At 50.7% G+C, this 15,000-nt stretch overlaps 1 protein-coding gene across 8 annotated transcripts in view; it reads right to left on the reverse strand.

Moving 5' to 3' along the window:
* Positions 1-15,000, reverse strand: part of cbfa2t3 (CBFA2/RUNX1 partner transcriptional co-repressor 3) — a 51,452-nt gene that overhangs the window by 14,764 nt on the left and 21,688 nt on the right. For 5 of the 8 annotated variants that reach the window (XM_035520986.1, XM_035520985.1, XM_035520984.1 and 2 more), the window contains exons 2-5: positions 7,193-7,339; positions 5,251-5,492; positions 4,754-4,843; positions 2,637-2,818 (exon numbers count right to left, since the gene is read on the reverse strand). In XM_035520986.1, coding sequence (XP_035376879.1) covers positions 2,637-2,818; positions 4,754-4,843; positions 5,251-5,492; positions 7,193-7,339 — 661 coding nt within the window. Of the gene's footprint in view, positions 1-2,636; positions 2,819-4,753; positions 4,844-5,250; positions 5,493-7,192; positions 7,361-7,446; positions 7,678-15,000 lie in introns of those variants that run through there. The other 3 variants (XM_035520988.1, XM_035520990.1, XM_035520989.1) reach the window with 3 other exon arrangements.

Here is a 15,000-nt window from a genome sequence, read left to right on the forward strand (position 1 = left end):
TTCTAACCTGTTATGATTTTTGCCACCCCCCAAAAAAATGAAGCTAATGGAACCCACTACATTTCTGACAGTAATCGGTCTCTCTCTCTCTCTCTCTCTCTCTCTCTCTCTCCTCTTTTTCTCCTCTTTACCCTGCTGCAGACGCCGAGCCCAGCTGTGTGCCATATGCAGACTCCACCCATCCACAGGAGTGCAGGACAGGAGGTGCGCCACCCCCACCCCCCACCCCCACCCCCACCCCCCACCCCCACCCCCACCCCTCCCCCCACCCCCACCCACCGTCTCACTTCCTTCATTCCCATTCTATCACTCTAACTCTTTCACTAGTTCTCTCTTTCTCTATCTTGTCTATTCTCCTTCATCCCTCCCTCCCTCCCTCCCTCCCTCGGAGGACGGAGCTGCAGCTTTGGCAGTGGGAGAGCTCTCCCTAGCAGATGTTGGATGACACTGCTGTGTGGGAGCCATCTGGCCGGCCTGCTCTCCAGTGTTGATATTAATCTGTTTAGCTCAGCTCAGCCGCCAGCTCTTCGGAGGTAAAGCCTCGACCAACAGCAAGAGCAAAGCATGTGAGTGAGTGTGTGTAGGTGGGGGTGTGTGTACGTGCGTGCGTGCATGAGTGTGCATGTGTGCACCCATTTGTGTGTGTGTGTGTGTGTGTGTGTGTGTTCAGGGGGGCGTGCTTGTTTGTGTATGTGTATGTGTGTCTGTGCATATATGGGTGTGTGTGTGTGTGTGTGTGTATGTGTGTGTATCCCTCATGTTTGAGAGTCAGATATCTGCTTCCGTCTGCATGTCGGCCCTCCAGTGCCCCAACACCTCCCCGTCTCCCAGCTCACAGTGAAATGTCTCTGCTTCTGCGGCCAGATACCCACAAATCAAAGTATCAGCTGGAGGAGACGCCAAGACGCTCTAAGGTCCGGGCACGGAGCCGGAGGTGTGTGGATTACAGAGGGCTTGCCCGTTCCACTACCCTTCGTCCCTTCCTCCCTCCCTCTCTCCCTCCCTCCCTCTCTCTCTCTCTCTCCCTCACCCCGTCTCTCTCTCTCTCCCTCCCTCCCTCCCTCTCTCTCTCTCTCCCTCCCTCCCTCCCTCTCTCTCTCTCTCCCTCCCTCCCTCTCTCTCTCTCTCTCTCTCCCCCCGTCTCTCTCCCTCCCTCTCTCTCTCTCTCCCTCCCTCCCTCTCTCTCTCTCTCGCTCCCCCCGTCTCTCTTCCTCCCTCCCTCCCTCTCTCCCTCCCTCCCTCCCTTTAGGATCATCTCAGGCAGGGGTTCATAGGATCACCATCTGGACACATCCCTGACATATGGGCTTCTACAGGGGGACTCACAGAGGAGAGATGGAGAGAGAGTGTAAAAGGAAGATAGAAAGAGATAGGGGGATAGCGGGAGAGAGAGAGAGAGAGAAGAAGAAGAGAAGGAGAGAGAGAAGCATAGAGACAAGAGAAGAGAGTCATAGTGTTAGAGTGGAGCAGTTGTTTTTAACTCTACTATATTATTCCAACTTCTGGCTCTGTGGCTGGCATGGACAGGAGTGGGAGGCAGTCATAGGAGAGACAGTGGAGGCATTGTGTGTGTGTGTGTGTGTGGTGTGTGTGTGCGTGTGCGTGTGTGTGTATGTGTGTGTGTGTGTGTGTGTGTGTACGTGTGTGTGTGTGTGCGTGTGTGTGTGCGTGTGTGTGTGTGTGTGTGTGTGTGTGTGCGTGTGTACGTGTGTGTGTGTGTGTGTACGTGTGTGTGTATGTGTGTGTACGTGTGTGTGTGTACGTGTGTGTGTACGTGTGTACGTGTGTGTGTGTGTGTGTGTGTACGTGTGTACGTGTGTGTGTGTGTGTGTGTGTGTACGTGTGTGTGTGTGTGTGTGTGTGTATGTTTGGGAGTTAACATGAGGACACACTGATGTTGGTAAAGTTACCCAGTGCGTGTGTGCAAGTGTGTGTACACGACTGCTGTTGTGTGACGGCCGGTACATCTGGTCCTGCCGCCTCCCCAAACCCCCAGCCCCCCCACAGCTGGCGTTACCCTGACTACAGCTCACTCCGTCCTTATTGCTCACTCACTCACTCACTCACTCACTCGCTCACTCAATTAGTTAATTACTAAATCACTCAGCGTCTCACGCCATCACTCACACAGTAACTCATTCTATCACTTATCCTCTCACTCACTCACTCACTCACTCACTCACTCACTCATCTGTTTAGCTGTCCTCCTTCCTTGCTACATTGCTTAACCTCCTGAGCACACATTCAATAGCTAAGCGTTGCGGTGTGTGAAGGTGTGTGTGAGGTGGGATTGATGAGGGCACTGTGATGACTGTAACAGGGCCTGTCTGCATTTTTGCTCTTCGCTTGACTGTGTAGATATTTATGTGCAGGAGTATTTATGTTGAAACGAGTACACAAGGGGGCTAAGGAAATCATTTGTGTGTGTGTGTTCATGTGCACGCCAGTGTGTGTGTGTGTGTGTGTGTGTGTGTGTGTGTGTGTGTGTGTGTGTGTGATTGTGTTATTTCTGTGTTTACATGTCTAGGTGTGTGTGTTTATGTGTACATGTATGTTTATGTGTATATATGCACATGAATATGTGTGTGTGAGCAATCCTCTGTGTGTGTGTGTGTGTGTGAGTGTGTGTACATTACCTGTCTGGAGTTCGCCTCTTGCCATGTTCGTTCAGCTCCAGGAGGATTTCGGAGGAGTCCAGGGGCGAGCTGGCGTTGGCGTCCAGCAACAGCTGCTCGTGCTGGGCCAGGTACTGTGCTGGCGTCTGCTTAGCCAGCCGCGCACAGTGCAGCAGCTCCCTCTGCAGGAGGGGCAGGTTAGCCTGGCAGAGAGAGCGAGACAGAGACAGAGAAGAGGAGCGAAAGTCGGAGTGTTAGAGATAGAGGCGACACACACATATGCACAGAGAGAGAGCAACAGAGAAAGAGGCAAAGTGAGAGAGCAAAAGGAAGCAAGACAGGAGTGCAGAGGGAGAGAGAGAAGAGGGAGAGGGAGTGAGAGAAGAGGGAGAGGGAGAGAGAGAAGAGGGAGAGGGAGTGAGAGAAGAGGCAGAGGGAGTGAGAGAAGAGGGAGAGGGAGAGAGAGAAGAGGGAGAGGGAGTGAGAGAAGAGGCAGAGGGAGTGAGAGAAGAGGCAGAGGGAGTGAGAGAAGAGGCAGAGGGAGTGAGAGAAGAGGGAGAGGGAGAGAGAGAAGAGGCAGAGGGAGTGAGAGAAGAGGCAGAGGGAGTGAGAGAGGGGGCAAGTGGAAACAGTGGAGTGCCTGAAATAATCCAGTTTCTCTTGCTGGCACACCATGTGTTCCTCCCTGCTGCAGCGAAGGAGCCACCCAATACCTCCCACACACACACACACACACACACACACACACACACACACACACACACACACACACACTCACACACACACACACACACACACACACACACACACACGGGCTGTCAGTCTGACGATGTACAGCTGCTACACATGTGGAGCCCTGATTCTGTGCAGGCCTGCAACTCCGCTGTGGGCCATGTGCTGGGAGCTGGCGATAAATCCCTCTCTCGCCCAAATCCGTCCTCGGTCCTGTCCATCACACCCGCCTCACACCCGCACCCTTCCGCACGCACCCATGGCAACGTTCCACCCCAAACACCCCTGTAAGCTCAGCGTGGGTTTGGCGGATAGAAATCTTCCCTGCGCTAATTATCGGCATATTTGGAATGCTTGGTGCTAGCAGGATGTGTGCTGTAGTTTGGGGCATACGATTCGCATGGGGCTCTAATGGAAAAACAGGCAGAGGTCCAGCTCCCAGACACCCCTCCCCATCCAACTGCTGCTCCGCTGGGAGGATGGAGGGCTGGGGTGGGGCAGGGAGAAGACGGGAGAGGCGGGAACAGGCAGGGAGGGGAGGGGATTCCAGCTGACTCCAGCAGCCATGCTGGGCACAGAGAGAGTCTAGCCTGCCTCCACCCAACACTGGTGTCTTCCGATCGGGGGCCAGGCTGCTTCTGCACCTTCCCCCAACATCTCTCTCTCTCTCTCGTGTGTGTGTGTGTGTGTGTGTGTGTGTGTGTGTGTGTGTGTGTGTGAATGCACTGTGAGAGAGTTTTCCTGCTTATGTATGTACATGTATATGTATATGTGCAAGTAAATGTATGTGTGTGAACGCAGGTTGTGTCTATGCAGGTATCATATCACAGTCTGCTATAGGCACACACGCCGTCATCTGGCAGGAAATCTTCACGGGCTGTGTGATGCCGCGTGTTTGGGAGAAACACACCTCTGCCAGCTTTAAGGAATCACAAATGAAGGCCATATGGTGAACCGGATCATCGTAGCCCAGACACAGCAGAGCTGGCCTACCCGAAAGGGCTGTAGGAACCGGTCTTCAGTCTCTCTCTCTCTCTCACACACACACACACACACACACACACACACTGATGTGGGAATTACATGTTATCCTAATCCAGCAAATAGTGTGTAGGTGACGTGCGCTGTGTGTGTTTGGGGGGTTGGTGTTGGCCATCACCTACATCATCTAGGTACCTTCCTTTTGTTTTGACAAAGTTTCCCTTACCGCCACATACACACACACACACACACACACACACACACACATATACACACACACACATACACACACTTATACACATACACATACGCATACACACACACTCACACAGCCAAGCTTTAGCACAAACCTTTGGTGAGAGGCAGTAATTTGTGTGTGTGTGTGTGTGTGTGTGTGTGTGTGTGTGTGTGTCGCTCTCTCTCACCTTGAGAAACGGAATGACAAAGGGGCGGAGAGGAAAGTTGGTGGCCTCCTGAAGTTTGGAGTGGAACTCCTCAATGGTGAGAGTGGAGTTCTGATAACAGACAATGAGAGCGATTCAACACTGGGAAGAACTGAGAGAGAGAAGGAGAAGAGGCATTATGGTGTGTGCGTGCGAGAGAAAGAGGGAGAGAAAGAGAAAGAGAGAGAAGGGGTGTTATGGTGTGTGTACGCGAAAGAGAGCAACGGGGAGCGAGAAAAGACGGAGACAGTGACTGAGCGAGAGATAGCGTGTGAGTGAGAGAGAGATAGAGAGAGAGTGGGGGAGATAAACAAAGACAGCATGATTCAGACCCACACCGTGAGCCAGTTAAAAAAAAGGCAGCGATACACACACACACACACACACACACACACACACACACACACACACACACAGGCGCGCACGCACACACACACACACACACACACACACACTCGGCAGCTGGCCGAGCCCCTCACCACCAGGCCGAGGACCAGGCTGCGCACTCTCTCTCCGATCTCCGGTGAGATGTCGTTGCCGAACTGCTGCAGGGTGGTGAGGAAGCGCTTGAGCTTGCAGAGCTGGCGGGCGCCGCAGGCCGGAGGGAGCTGCTGGGTGGGCAGGGAGCCCGTGGATGAGCTGGCCGGCCCGTTACTGAAGCCATTGGGTGTGGACGGAGCACCGTTCAGCGCCGTGGGGGAGTGGCTGCTCCCGTTCAGCACTGCGGACACACAAACACACACACACACACACACATAAGTGTGGAACGTCCACAATGTCAGCCATCAGGCATCCTGTCACCCTCTTCCTCCTCTTCCTCCTCTTCCTCCTCGCCCCCACGCATCCTGCTCCTCTCCAAAGGCGTCGGCCGTGGGAGGGCAAGACGCGATACTCACTCTGATGAGCCTCGCACACCCACTGTGGGTGAAGGCCGCACGCGAGGCGGCCTCACACATGCACGCATGCACACACACAAACGCACACTGACACACACCTACGAACAAGCATACACTGACACACACACACAAACGGCCCTGGCAGTCTGTCACTCCCTGTCACTCGCCCACACACTCATGAGGACAGGGCTATAAGAGGCACTGGTTAAAGAGGTTTAAAATAGCTCCCCCGTCTGACTTGCTTGCCTTCCTTCAGCAGGTGTGTGGCTAAATCCGGCCGCGTGCACATGGCCGCCAGCTGAGAGCAGATTTGTGGCCTCGGGGGTCAGAGGCTCTCCCACCTCGTCGTGATCCTCTCCGTTGCTTAGCTCCTTTCACTCCGTCTTATGCCTCCATTTTCCCCCTCAGCCTTCTCTCCTGCACCTGCCCGCACCCCCCCCCCCCACGGTCCCGAGCAAACACCCCCTCCTACGTTACTGCTGTCTGGGCCTTAGTCAGCCTGGTTGGAAAAACAAATACCACGGCAGAAAGATGACTGAGCTGCTGCGTGCAGAGTTATGGCCCCGAGCTCACGAGCGCCCCCTGGCTCCTGAACGCAGTGCTGCTGCTAGGCGTGTGTGTTTCTGCTCAAGATCAAGGCTCAGACCTGCTTGCTCCTTGGATCAGTGGCCTGTTTGAGCTGCTGTGACTGTGCGAGTGTGTGTGTGTGTGTGTGTGTGTGTGTGTGTGTGTGGATTCATGTTGCGGAACGCGCATTCTTTCGCTTCTCCTCTCCTCCCCCTTTAATCTCTCCGTTCCAGGCTATACACATGTGACCTTCCCATGTGACTGTGCACTTGTGATCTGCTTTTAGTGGTGAGCAGGGCGCACAACAGGTGAAACAACACAGTCTGCCATTGCTATATAGGGTAGAGAGATGGGCTCAGCCCGGAGGACTGCAAGATAGCCCACGCTAGCCTGCAGCTGGTAAACAAACTCACCGAGCACACCGGCAGACTGTGCCCCCAATACACACACACACCATACGTGCATACAGATTACACGCACACATATGCATACACCAACACACACTAACACGTACATGAACACATGCACACATCCAAAAGGACAGTTTGGATGAATTCAGTGGAGCAGTGTCCCAGTGCTGGTATTATGAGAGTGAGAGAGTGTGTGTGTGTGTGTGTGTGTGTGTGTGTGTGCATGGTCCTACAGGTTCTTGGTCAGAGGTATCTCAGTGAGGGTGTTGAAGTTGTAATCTGCCTCTTTATCTGTTCAGTTTACATCTTCCTTTTAATATGTCCTCTAACACACACACTCAGACACACATGCATACACACCCCCAAATATGCACACAGACATGCACACCACCACCACCTGTATCACTAACACCTCACTACTCTCATATTGTATTTCCTGATATATTACCGTTCTCAAAAATTTACCTACATGTGTTTTACAAACCTTCTCATTTCACATCAGTTGCCTGAAGGAACACATAGTATGTTTAATTGTCACAAGAACTTACTTGTTGTTGGTGTGAAAGAAGCGTTGCGATTGGCTGCCTGACTCACGGCGGGTGGTGGAGGTGGCATTGTGGGCGGAGTCGACCTGGGCTGGGTTTTGATATCAGCTGGTGAATCTGGCATTGTTACGACCTTTCGTTCACCACTACCTACAGGGAGAGAGAAAGGGGCTTAGAACAACCATACATAACAGCCAACATAGCACACACACACACACACACACACACCCCTCAGTTTTACCACTGGTGATCAATACCTTATTATATATGACCTTGCATGCTTCCAGTTCTGAACAGATGAAGCCCTGGTTTACCTATTCTCACTCTCTTCACTTCTCTTCACAGAACAGCTCCTGTAGGACCTTTTCTGTCAAGGTCTCCTTGTTCTGGCGTGTGCAGACAGATGCATATTCACACAGAGTCATAACATGTTCAGTAGCTTCAGTGCTCTGTAGTTCATGTAGAATGAATATCTAGCATGTACTCGAAGGGTAAATACAGTATCACTTCTGTTGGAAACATGCAGCACCACCTGTTCTCCTGCTCAGCTGTTGCTGACGGGACCCCCCCCCACTGCCCCTGCAAGTCCTGACATCCACATCGGTGCCCCCCCCCCCACCCCCATCCCCAACACCCACCCACTGCCCAACTGCCGAGCGGATGGACAGGAGCTTGACAGTCAGTGACAAGTGCAGCTGGATCTGCTGCTGTCCATCACAGAGTCCACCTCCGCCACAGAGCCTGCTTCAGTCACCAAGACTGCTCCTGTCAGTGTACACCTCTATGACAGAGCTCACCTCCGCCACAGAGCCTGCTTCAGTCACCAAGACTGCTTCTGTCAGTGTACACCTCTATGACAGAGCTCACCTCCGCCACAGAGCCTGCTTCAGTCACCAAGACTGCTTCTGTCAGTGTACACCTCTATGACAGAGCTCACCTCCGCCACAGAGCCTGCTTCAGTCACCAAGACTGCTTCTGTCAGTGTACACCTCTATGACAGAGCTCACCTCCGCCACAGAGCCTGCTTCAGTCACCAAGACTGCTTCTGTCAGTGTACACCTCTATGACAGAGCTCACCTCCGCCACAGAGCCTGCTTCAGTCACCAAGACTGCTTCTGTCAGTGTACACCTCTATGACAGAGCTCACCTCCGCCACAGAGCTGCTTCAGTCACTCAGACTGCTTCTGTCAGAGCACATCTCTATCACATAGCTCACCTCCGCCACAAAGGTTGTTTCATTCACCGGGACTTCTTCCATCAGAGTCCACCTCTATCATAGAGGTTACCTTAGTCACAGAATCCACTTTAGTCAGAGAGGCTCACGCCAACACAGAGCTCACCTCCGTCACAGTCTACTTAAATTACAGAGACTTCTATCGCAAATGCCATTTCTGTTACAGAGTTCAGTTCTATCACAAAGTCTTTGTGAATCTCAGTCTCTCACCATGACAGGGTTCATAGGCCAGCCTTTCTACATGGTCCTTGTACCTCCCTTCTCCTCCCCTCCCCCTCCCCCTCCCCTCCCCTCTCCTCTCCTCTCCTCTCCTCTCCTCTCCTCTCCTCTCCTCTCCTCTCCTCTCCTCTCTAACCCTACAAGGCAATACTCTTTCAGGCTCTCTTCCCACACCAGTCAGGTGCCATCACCACATCCAGAAGCCAAAAGGGTAGTTTGTCCTTCTTGTTGCCCAGCCAAAGAAACACACTCTTGGCCCATCCTGGTACTGACCCCTCGCCTCTCCTGCCCATTCTGGGATCCAGCACAGAGAGCTAGTCTAGATAGTGAAGAACATCATTTCCAGAGTCTGTTGTCCAACATTCATTCAATTAACAGGTATGGCTTACTCTCGTCAGTGTACATGGGTTCTGATTCAGAGGAGCTTGTGAGAGAGCGAGAGAGAGAGAGACAGGTTTAAAACTCATAAAACTAGTAATATTTACACAGATGGTGTCTCGATCAGTGCTCATAAATTGACAAACCATGTATGTGTGCATTTATAAATGTATGTGAGGGGTGTGTGATCTGTGTGTGTGTGTGTGTGTGTGTGTGTGTGGTGTGTGTGTGTGTGTGTGTGTGTGTGTGTGTGTGTGAGTATGTGATGGGTCTTACAGACACATCTTTCTAAGGGGCAATAGGCTGATATATTCTGAGACACTTGCGTGTCTACATGTAAAGGTGCACATTCTTGTGTGTCTCTAGGTCTGTATAACCTTTTGTATGTGAGTATATGTGTGTTCGTGTGCATATTTGTATACACAAATGTTAACAACAATAGTTCTAAAAACATTAATAATAATAACAATAATAATAATGCCTTATTTATATATCACCTTTCTCAGACTTCATAGAAACAACCTAATGCAGACACAGCTGGTCATATATCATTCAGGTACAGTTAAAGGTGGGAGTGGCCAAAATCCACAAGACAGAGCGCAGCTAAAGAACTTCATATGCACTGAGATTATAAACAGGACTTTAACGGCAACAGAAAAGAAATATGTTTTGAGTTGGGATTTAAATTCTGAAATGGAAGAAACATCACAGAGACTTTGGGGGAGTAAATTCCAGAGGATTAGGGCCATTAATCTGAGTGAGCTGCCACCCACAGAGGACAACCTGAACCTGGGAAAAGAGAAGCCAAGTGTAGTGAGGTCCCGACGTACACTACCACGAAGAGCTTTTCACGCTGATGTCGTGATGATGCCTTAACTGTGTGTCTCGAGACTAAGTGATGACACCAGGATGCAGACAGCTAGGAGGGACTGACAGAGGCAGTAGGCCATCTGTGTTTCTGTCAGAAACACAATGCCGTCTGTTGCTGAGATGTGAGGTGAAGTAACGGAGCTGTGATGTAAGTTCCTGTGATGACAGCAACGGACGGGGGCACAGGAAAGATACTGGAGCAAACAGTGGCAAATGCTGCATGAAGATTGATGAGGAAGACTACGGTAATGACCCCAGAGTCAGCAAAGAGAAGGAGGTCATTGACTAGCCTGAGTCCTCAGAGCTGTCTCTTTGCGATCCAAAAGGTACCTGGTATATAGTTATGTATGAGTGATTTACACACTTGTCTATCTTTTAAGATTTTAGGTGTGTCTTGGTGTGGTGTGCTTGTGTGTGTGGGTACTTGTGTGTCTATGCATAGCTGTATGTGTATCTGATCATACTTTGTGTGTGTGTGTGTGTGTGTGTGTGTGTGTGTGTGTGTGTGTGTGAGCACGTGTTGAGCAGCAGGCTCTCTCTCAGGCGCCTCTTGTCTCAGTCCTGTCACTCAATGTGGATCAGTTGCCGCCGCTCTATTCGCTTGTCACCTTCCACACACACACACACACACACACATGGCCGGACCATGCGCAGCGGCTGGTCTGGCCATGTTCAGTGGTACCCTCCTCCACACCTCCACCACCGCACAGCCCTGCTTTCCTATCAGCCAAACTGTCAAGTGCAAAAATAACCAAACACACACAGGGTCAGAGCCAAAACACTAACGGCCAGATAATTGGTGCTCGACCTTACAGGGACAGCAGCTGCTGCAGGGTGACAGGGTACAAAGGCTGGCCACTGGGGGCACTGTCCATTCCGGGTGACCCACTGAGGGTCCTGGGACGCTTCTCTGCTACCCTGGGTCCTCCATCTCCACTGTGCAACTTTACCACAACACGTAGGCTAGAGTTCGGGTGACAGAGTAGGTTTTCTTAGTATGACTAGAGAGGTCCTGCATCCGAGCCAAAATACCACACGGCCAAGCCAAGCCACCATTCTGCAGGGCTGGGCAGTGTTTGTCTGAGCTGTAGCGCTGGAGCAGAAACACGCAGCGTGCTGTAGCGCTTCTGCTGCTTGGAGACATTAGCTAATCCTCAAGCCATTTGTGAGTGGAATCAGGTGGGAGCTTCACAAAAGCAGGTTTTCTCAGTTAGATGTTTAACTTCTGTAGAAAGCCTTTCCCTCTTGTCTGACAGGAGCACACCTTCTGGGCAGTCTTCCTTCTTGCCTCCTGCTTTAAGAAATCTCGCTTTATGATATACTGCACCAAGGTGTGCAGCGCAGAGGGGTGTGTCAGCGTTAGTGTAACACTCCACCATTACCAAACCAACTCACTTACAGTGCATATGAAATCGTACGACTACTTCTGAAGCTCTGAGTGCGTCGACTAAGAAACAGCAACACAAATGTTAGGGTGTGGTGGCTGTTCTGAGACTGTAGGGAAGTGCCTCGAATTTTATACACATTCAGACTGGTCAGCTTGGCTTGACTAATCTTGATCTGGAACATTCTAGAAGCATCCACTAACATTAGAAGGAGAATGTTGGTGTGTGTTGGGGATTATTACACAGTTGGTTTCAACCTAGTGGCGTGATTGTCTGAGAGACAATATCTCTGGCAATATCTACCGGCACTATGAGAGCATTTTTAAAACTCTCGTTTCACTCCACCTTATTCACCTGTAGCCTAGCAACAGCCAGCCATTGCAAAAACTAACAGCCATTTACAACAAATTAAGTTTTAAGTTATATTTATTAACCATTATTAATAAATATCAATAATGAAATTGTGATATGATTGCAGTTATAATCTTAGAGTCATGTTATATCACCAGATATTGGCACTGGTGTGCTGACCTATGGCTCAATATCTTATAATACAGCATGCCCTCATACAAGATACGTGGCTGTTGGAAAATGCAGGATCAGCTCAGTTCCAGGCCGATCCCAGACAACATTTCAATGCTCAGGCCACAGTTTTTTCTTACTGTTATCTCTGTTATACTGTTATTAACAGTTTGCATCATGGTCGGGGTGTCAGCTCCATCGCGGTGTCAGAGGTAACAGTGGGGGGCGGGTACCATGTTGTCATGTTCTGTTCCTAGAGACTGTACCTTCAAGATCACTGTGTCCATGACATACATTGCCAGTGTATTCATTAAAGCCTAACCAGAGCCCCAGGGCAATAAACATAACAAGGTGTTAGAGGTAATGCCCCTGGTGACAGAAATAGCCAAAGGCCAGTGTGCAGTGTATGTAGCAGAGGGGTGTGTGTGTATGTTGGGGAGGGGTGTATGTGTAGTGTAGGCATGTGTGTGTAGGAGTCATGTGTGTGGATGTGTCCGTAGTGGAGGGATGTGTGTGTGGCCGAAGCGTGTATATGTAGTGGAGGGGTATAGCAGAGGGGGGTGTGAGTGTAGTGGAGGGGTGTGTGTTTATAAGAGAAGAGTGTGTGTGTAGGAGAGGGGTGTGTGTGTGTGTGTAGGCGTCTGTGTTACAGAGGTGTGTGTGTAGGGAAGGGGTTTATTTGTAGCAGAGGGGTATGTGTGTATTAGAGGGGTGTGTGTGTAAGACAAGTGTGTGTAGGAGATGGATGTGTGTGTTGCAGAAGCGTGTGTGTGTGTAGATAAGGGGTGTGGACTGCACTGTGTGTGTAGGAGAAGGGTATATGTGTAGAGGAGGGGTGTGTATGGGAGGGGTGTGTTGTAGGGGGAGGGGTGTTTTCATGCAATGTGTGTGAAAGAGAAGGGGGTGTGTGTAGCGGAGGGGTGTGTGTGTAGCAGAGCGGTGTGGGTTACAGTGTGTGTTTAGGAGAGAGGAATGTGTGTAGTAGAGGTGTGTGGGTATGTAGCAAAGAGGGTTTGTAGCAGAGGGGTGGGTGAGTGTAGCAGATGGGGTGTGTATAGAGCGGAGGGCTGTGTATGTGCAGAACAGACGGGTGTGTGTGTGTGTAGAGCAAAGAGGTGTGTGTGTAGAGCAGAGAGGTGTGTGTGTGTAGAGCAGATGGGTGTGTGTGTGTAAAGCAGAGAGGTGTGTGTGTTTGTGTGTGTGTGTAGAGCAGACTGGTGGGAGTGTGTAAAGCAGAGAGGTGTGTGTGTGTGTGTGTGTGTATAGAGCAGACGGGTGTGCGGGTGTAGAGCAGAGAGGTGTGTGTGTGTGTGTGTGTGTGTGTGTGTGTGTGTGTGTGTGTGTGTGTGTGTGTGGAGCAGAGAGGTGTGTGTGTGTGTGGAGCAGAGGTGTGTGTGTGTGTGTGTCTGTGTGTGTGTGTGTGTAGAGCAGAGAGGTGTGTGTGTGTGTGTGTGTGTGTGTGTGTGTGTGTGTGTGTGTGTGTGTGTGTGTGTGGAGCAGAGAGGTGTGTGTGTGTGTGGAGCAGAGGTGTGTGTGTGTGTGTGTCTGTGTGTGTGTGTGTGTAGAGCAGAGAAGTGTGTGTGTTCATTATCCAGTGGGTAAACGGAGCCAGGTAGAGAGCGCCTGGCCTTCTATGGTTATCTATCACACATATCAGCCACACTCTGGATTATCAGACAAAGAGTGGCATGTAGAAACACCCTAATGTCACACACATGCGCACACACTCACAAAGACACTTGCACATAAACTCATGCACATACACACACATGCTACCAAAAGCTGAACCTGATGTCATCTGCTAAAGTGTAACATTCTAATGATGAGTGTTTAATAAAATGGTAAATGATACTAACTTGATTGTCATTTTGTGCATCTGAACATTCACTGCTAATCTGCTTTTGCGTGTTGAGTTAAATTAAGAGAGCAAATGATCGCTAAATTGAGATCTAGTTTAACAGATAAAGACCTACTAGAAAACACATTTGAAAAGCAATCAGCTCCGCGTAGAAAGTTCCAGAACTCCTCTGCTTTTCTGGCCATCCCTGAACATGTGTGAAAAACAGCCCTAAATCAGAATGCTTAATTTGTTCCTCAGGGAACCTTCCCCCCAATGGCCTCACAAAGTGATTGCTGCAAGCTCTCCCAGGGGATTCTGGGAGTGTCCATGTCCTGTCTGAGGGGCCCGGCTCTCCCAGAAGGGGGGGGGGGGGGGGGGCGTATTCTGTCCTGCCCTACCTCCCTGTCTGCATCCACCGTGGGATTACAGACAGCTGTTTAATCTGACCAGCTAAAGAACAAAGCAGAACACGCATGCACACAGATAAAGAGAGTGCTGGATTTCACTTTTAATACATTGGAAAGTCCACAATGTAAGAACCTCCATCTGTGGCCATCTGTGCTCCTATTGTACCCAAGGACAGGAAGCCCAGCCTCTGACGACGAGGGGGGGTGGGGTGGGATGGGGGGTGATGGGTTGGGTTAGGCAGTACATAAACCAAACATAGTGGAAGATGCGTCCAACTCAAGACAGACTGAGTTTGTGGATGAAGCTGTCAGTCAACTGCCCTGCACAGCTGACTACTGTGTGCTGCAGCTTTACACAGTCTTGACACACACACACACACACACACACACACACACACAAAGTCACACTGAGAGATCAATATGACAAAGGGATCTGTTCAGGATACAATGCGTTTTTAATAGACCTCCTGGAGACGCTGGACTGCACGTGGAACTCTGCAGTAACAACGTTAGACTGAGACTGTCGCGGCCTGACACGCAACGCGTGGTGGCCACTACGGAAGAAATCCGTAGCTATTGGACAGCTAAAAACAGCCGCGCAACCGCTGCTGCATTCCCCGCAGCCAGCTGCGGAACGCGGCGCCACGAGCGCCCGCTCCGGTTTGTAATTCACGCGCTATTTCTGGAGCCTTTACGGATCGGCAAGCATACGCTTCCACTGCGGCAGCAAACAAAAAGAAACCATCACATAATAACAAGGCTTCAAAAAACGCTGGATGCAGTCTGCATTTTTCTTTCCAGTATGTGTGTGTGTGTGTGTGTGTGTGTGTGTGTGTGTGTGTGTGTGTGTGTGTGCGTGTGTGTTTACAGTGCCACTCGGTCTACTGTCACTTTGTGATAAGCTACCTTTGACTTTCACAGACACAAAGAAAGGTCCCCCTGCCTCTCATTCTGTT

Source organism: Electrophorus electricus, chromosome 21 (genome assembly GCF_013358815.1).
Source record: "Electrophorus electricus isolate fEleEle1 chromosome 21, fEleEle1.pri, whole genome shotgun sequence".
Taxonomy (NCBI): domain Eukaryota; kingdom Metazoa; phylum Chordata; class Actinopteri; order Gymnotiformes; family Gymnotidae; genus Electrophorus; species Electrophorus electricus.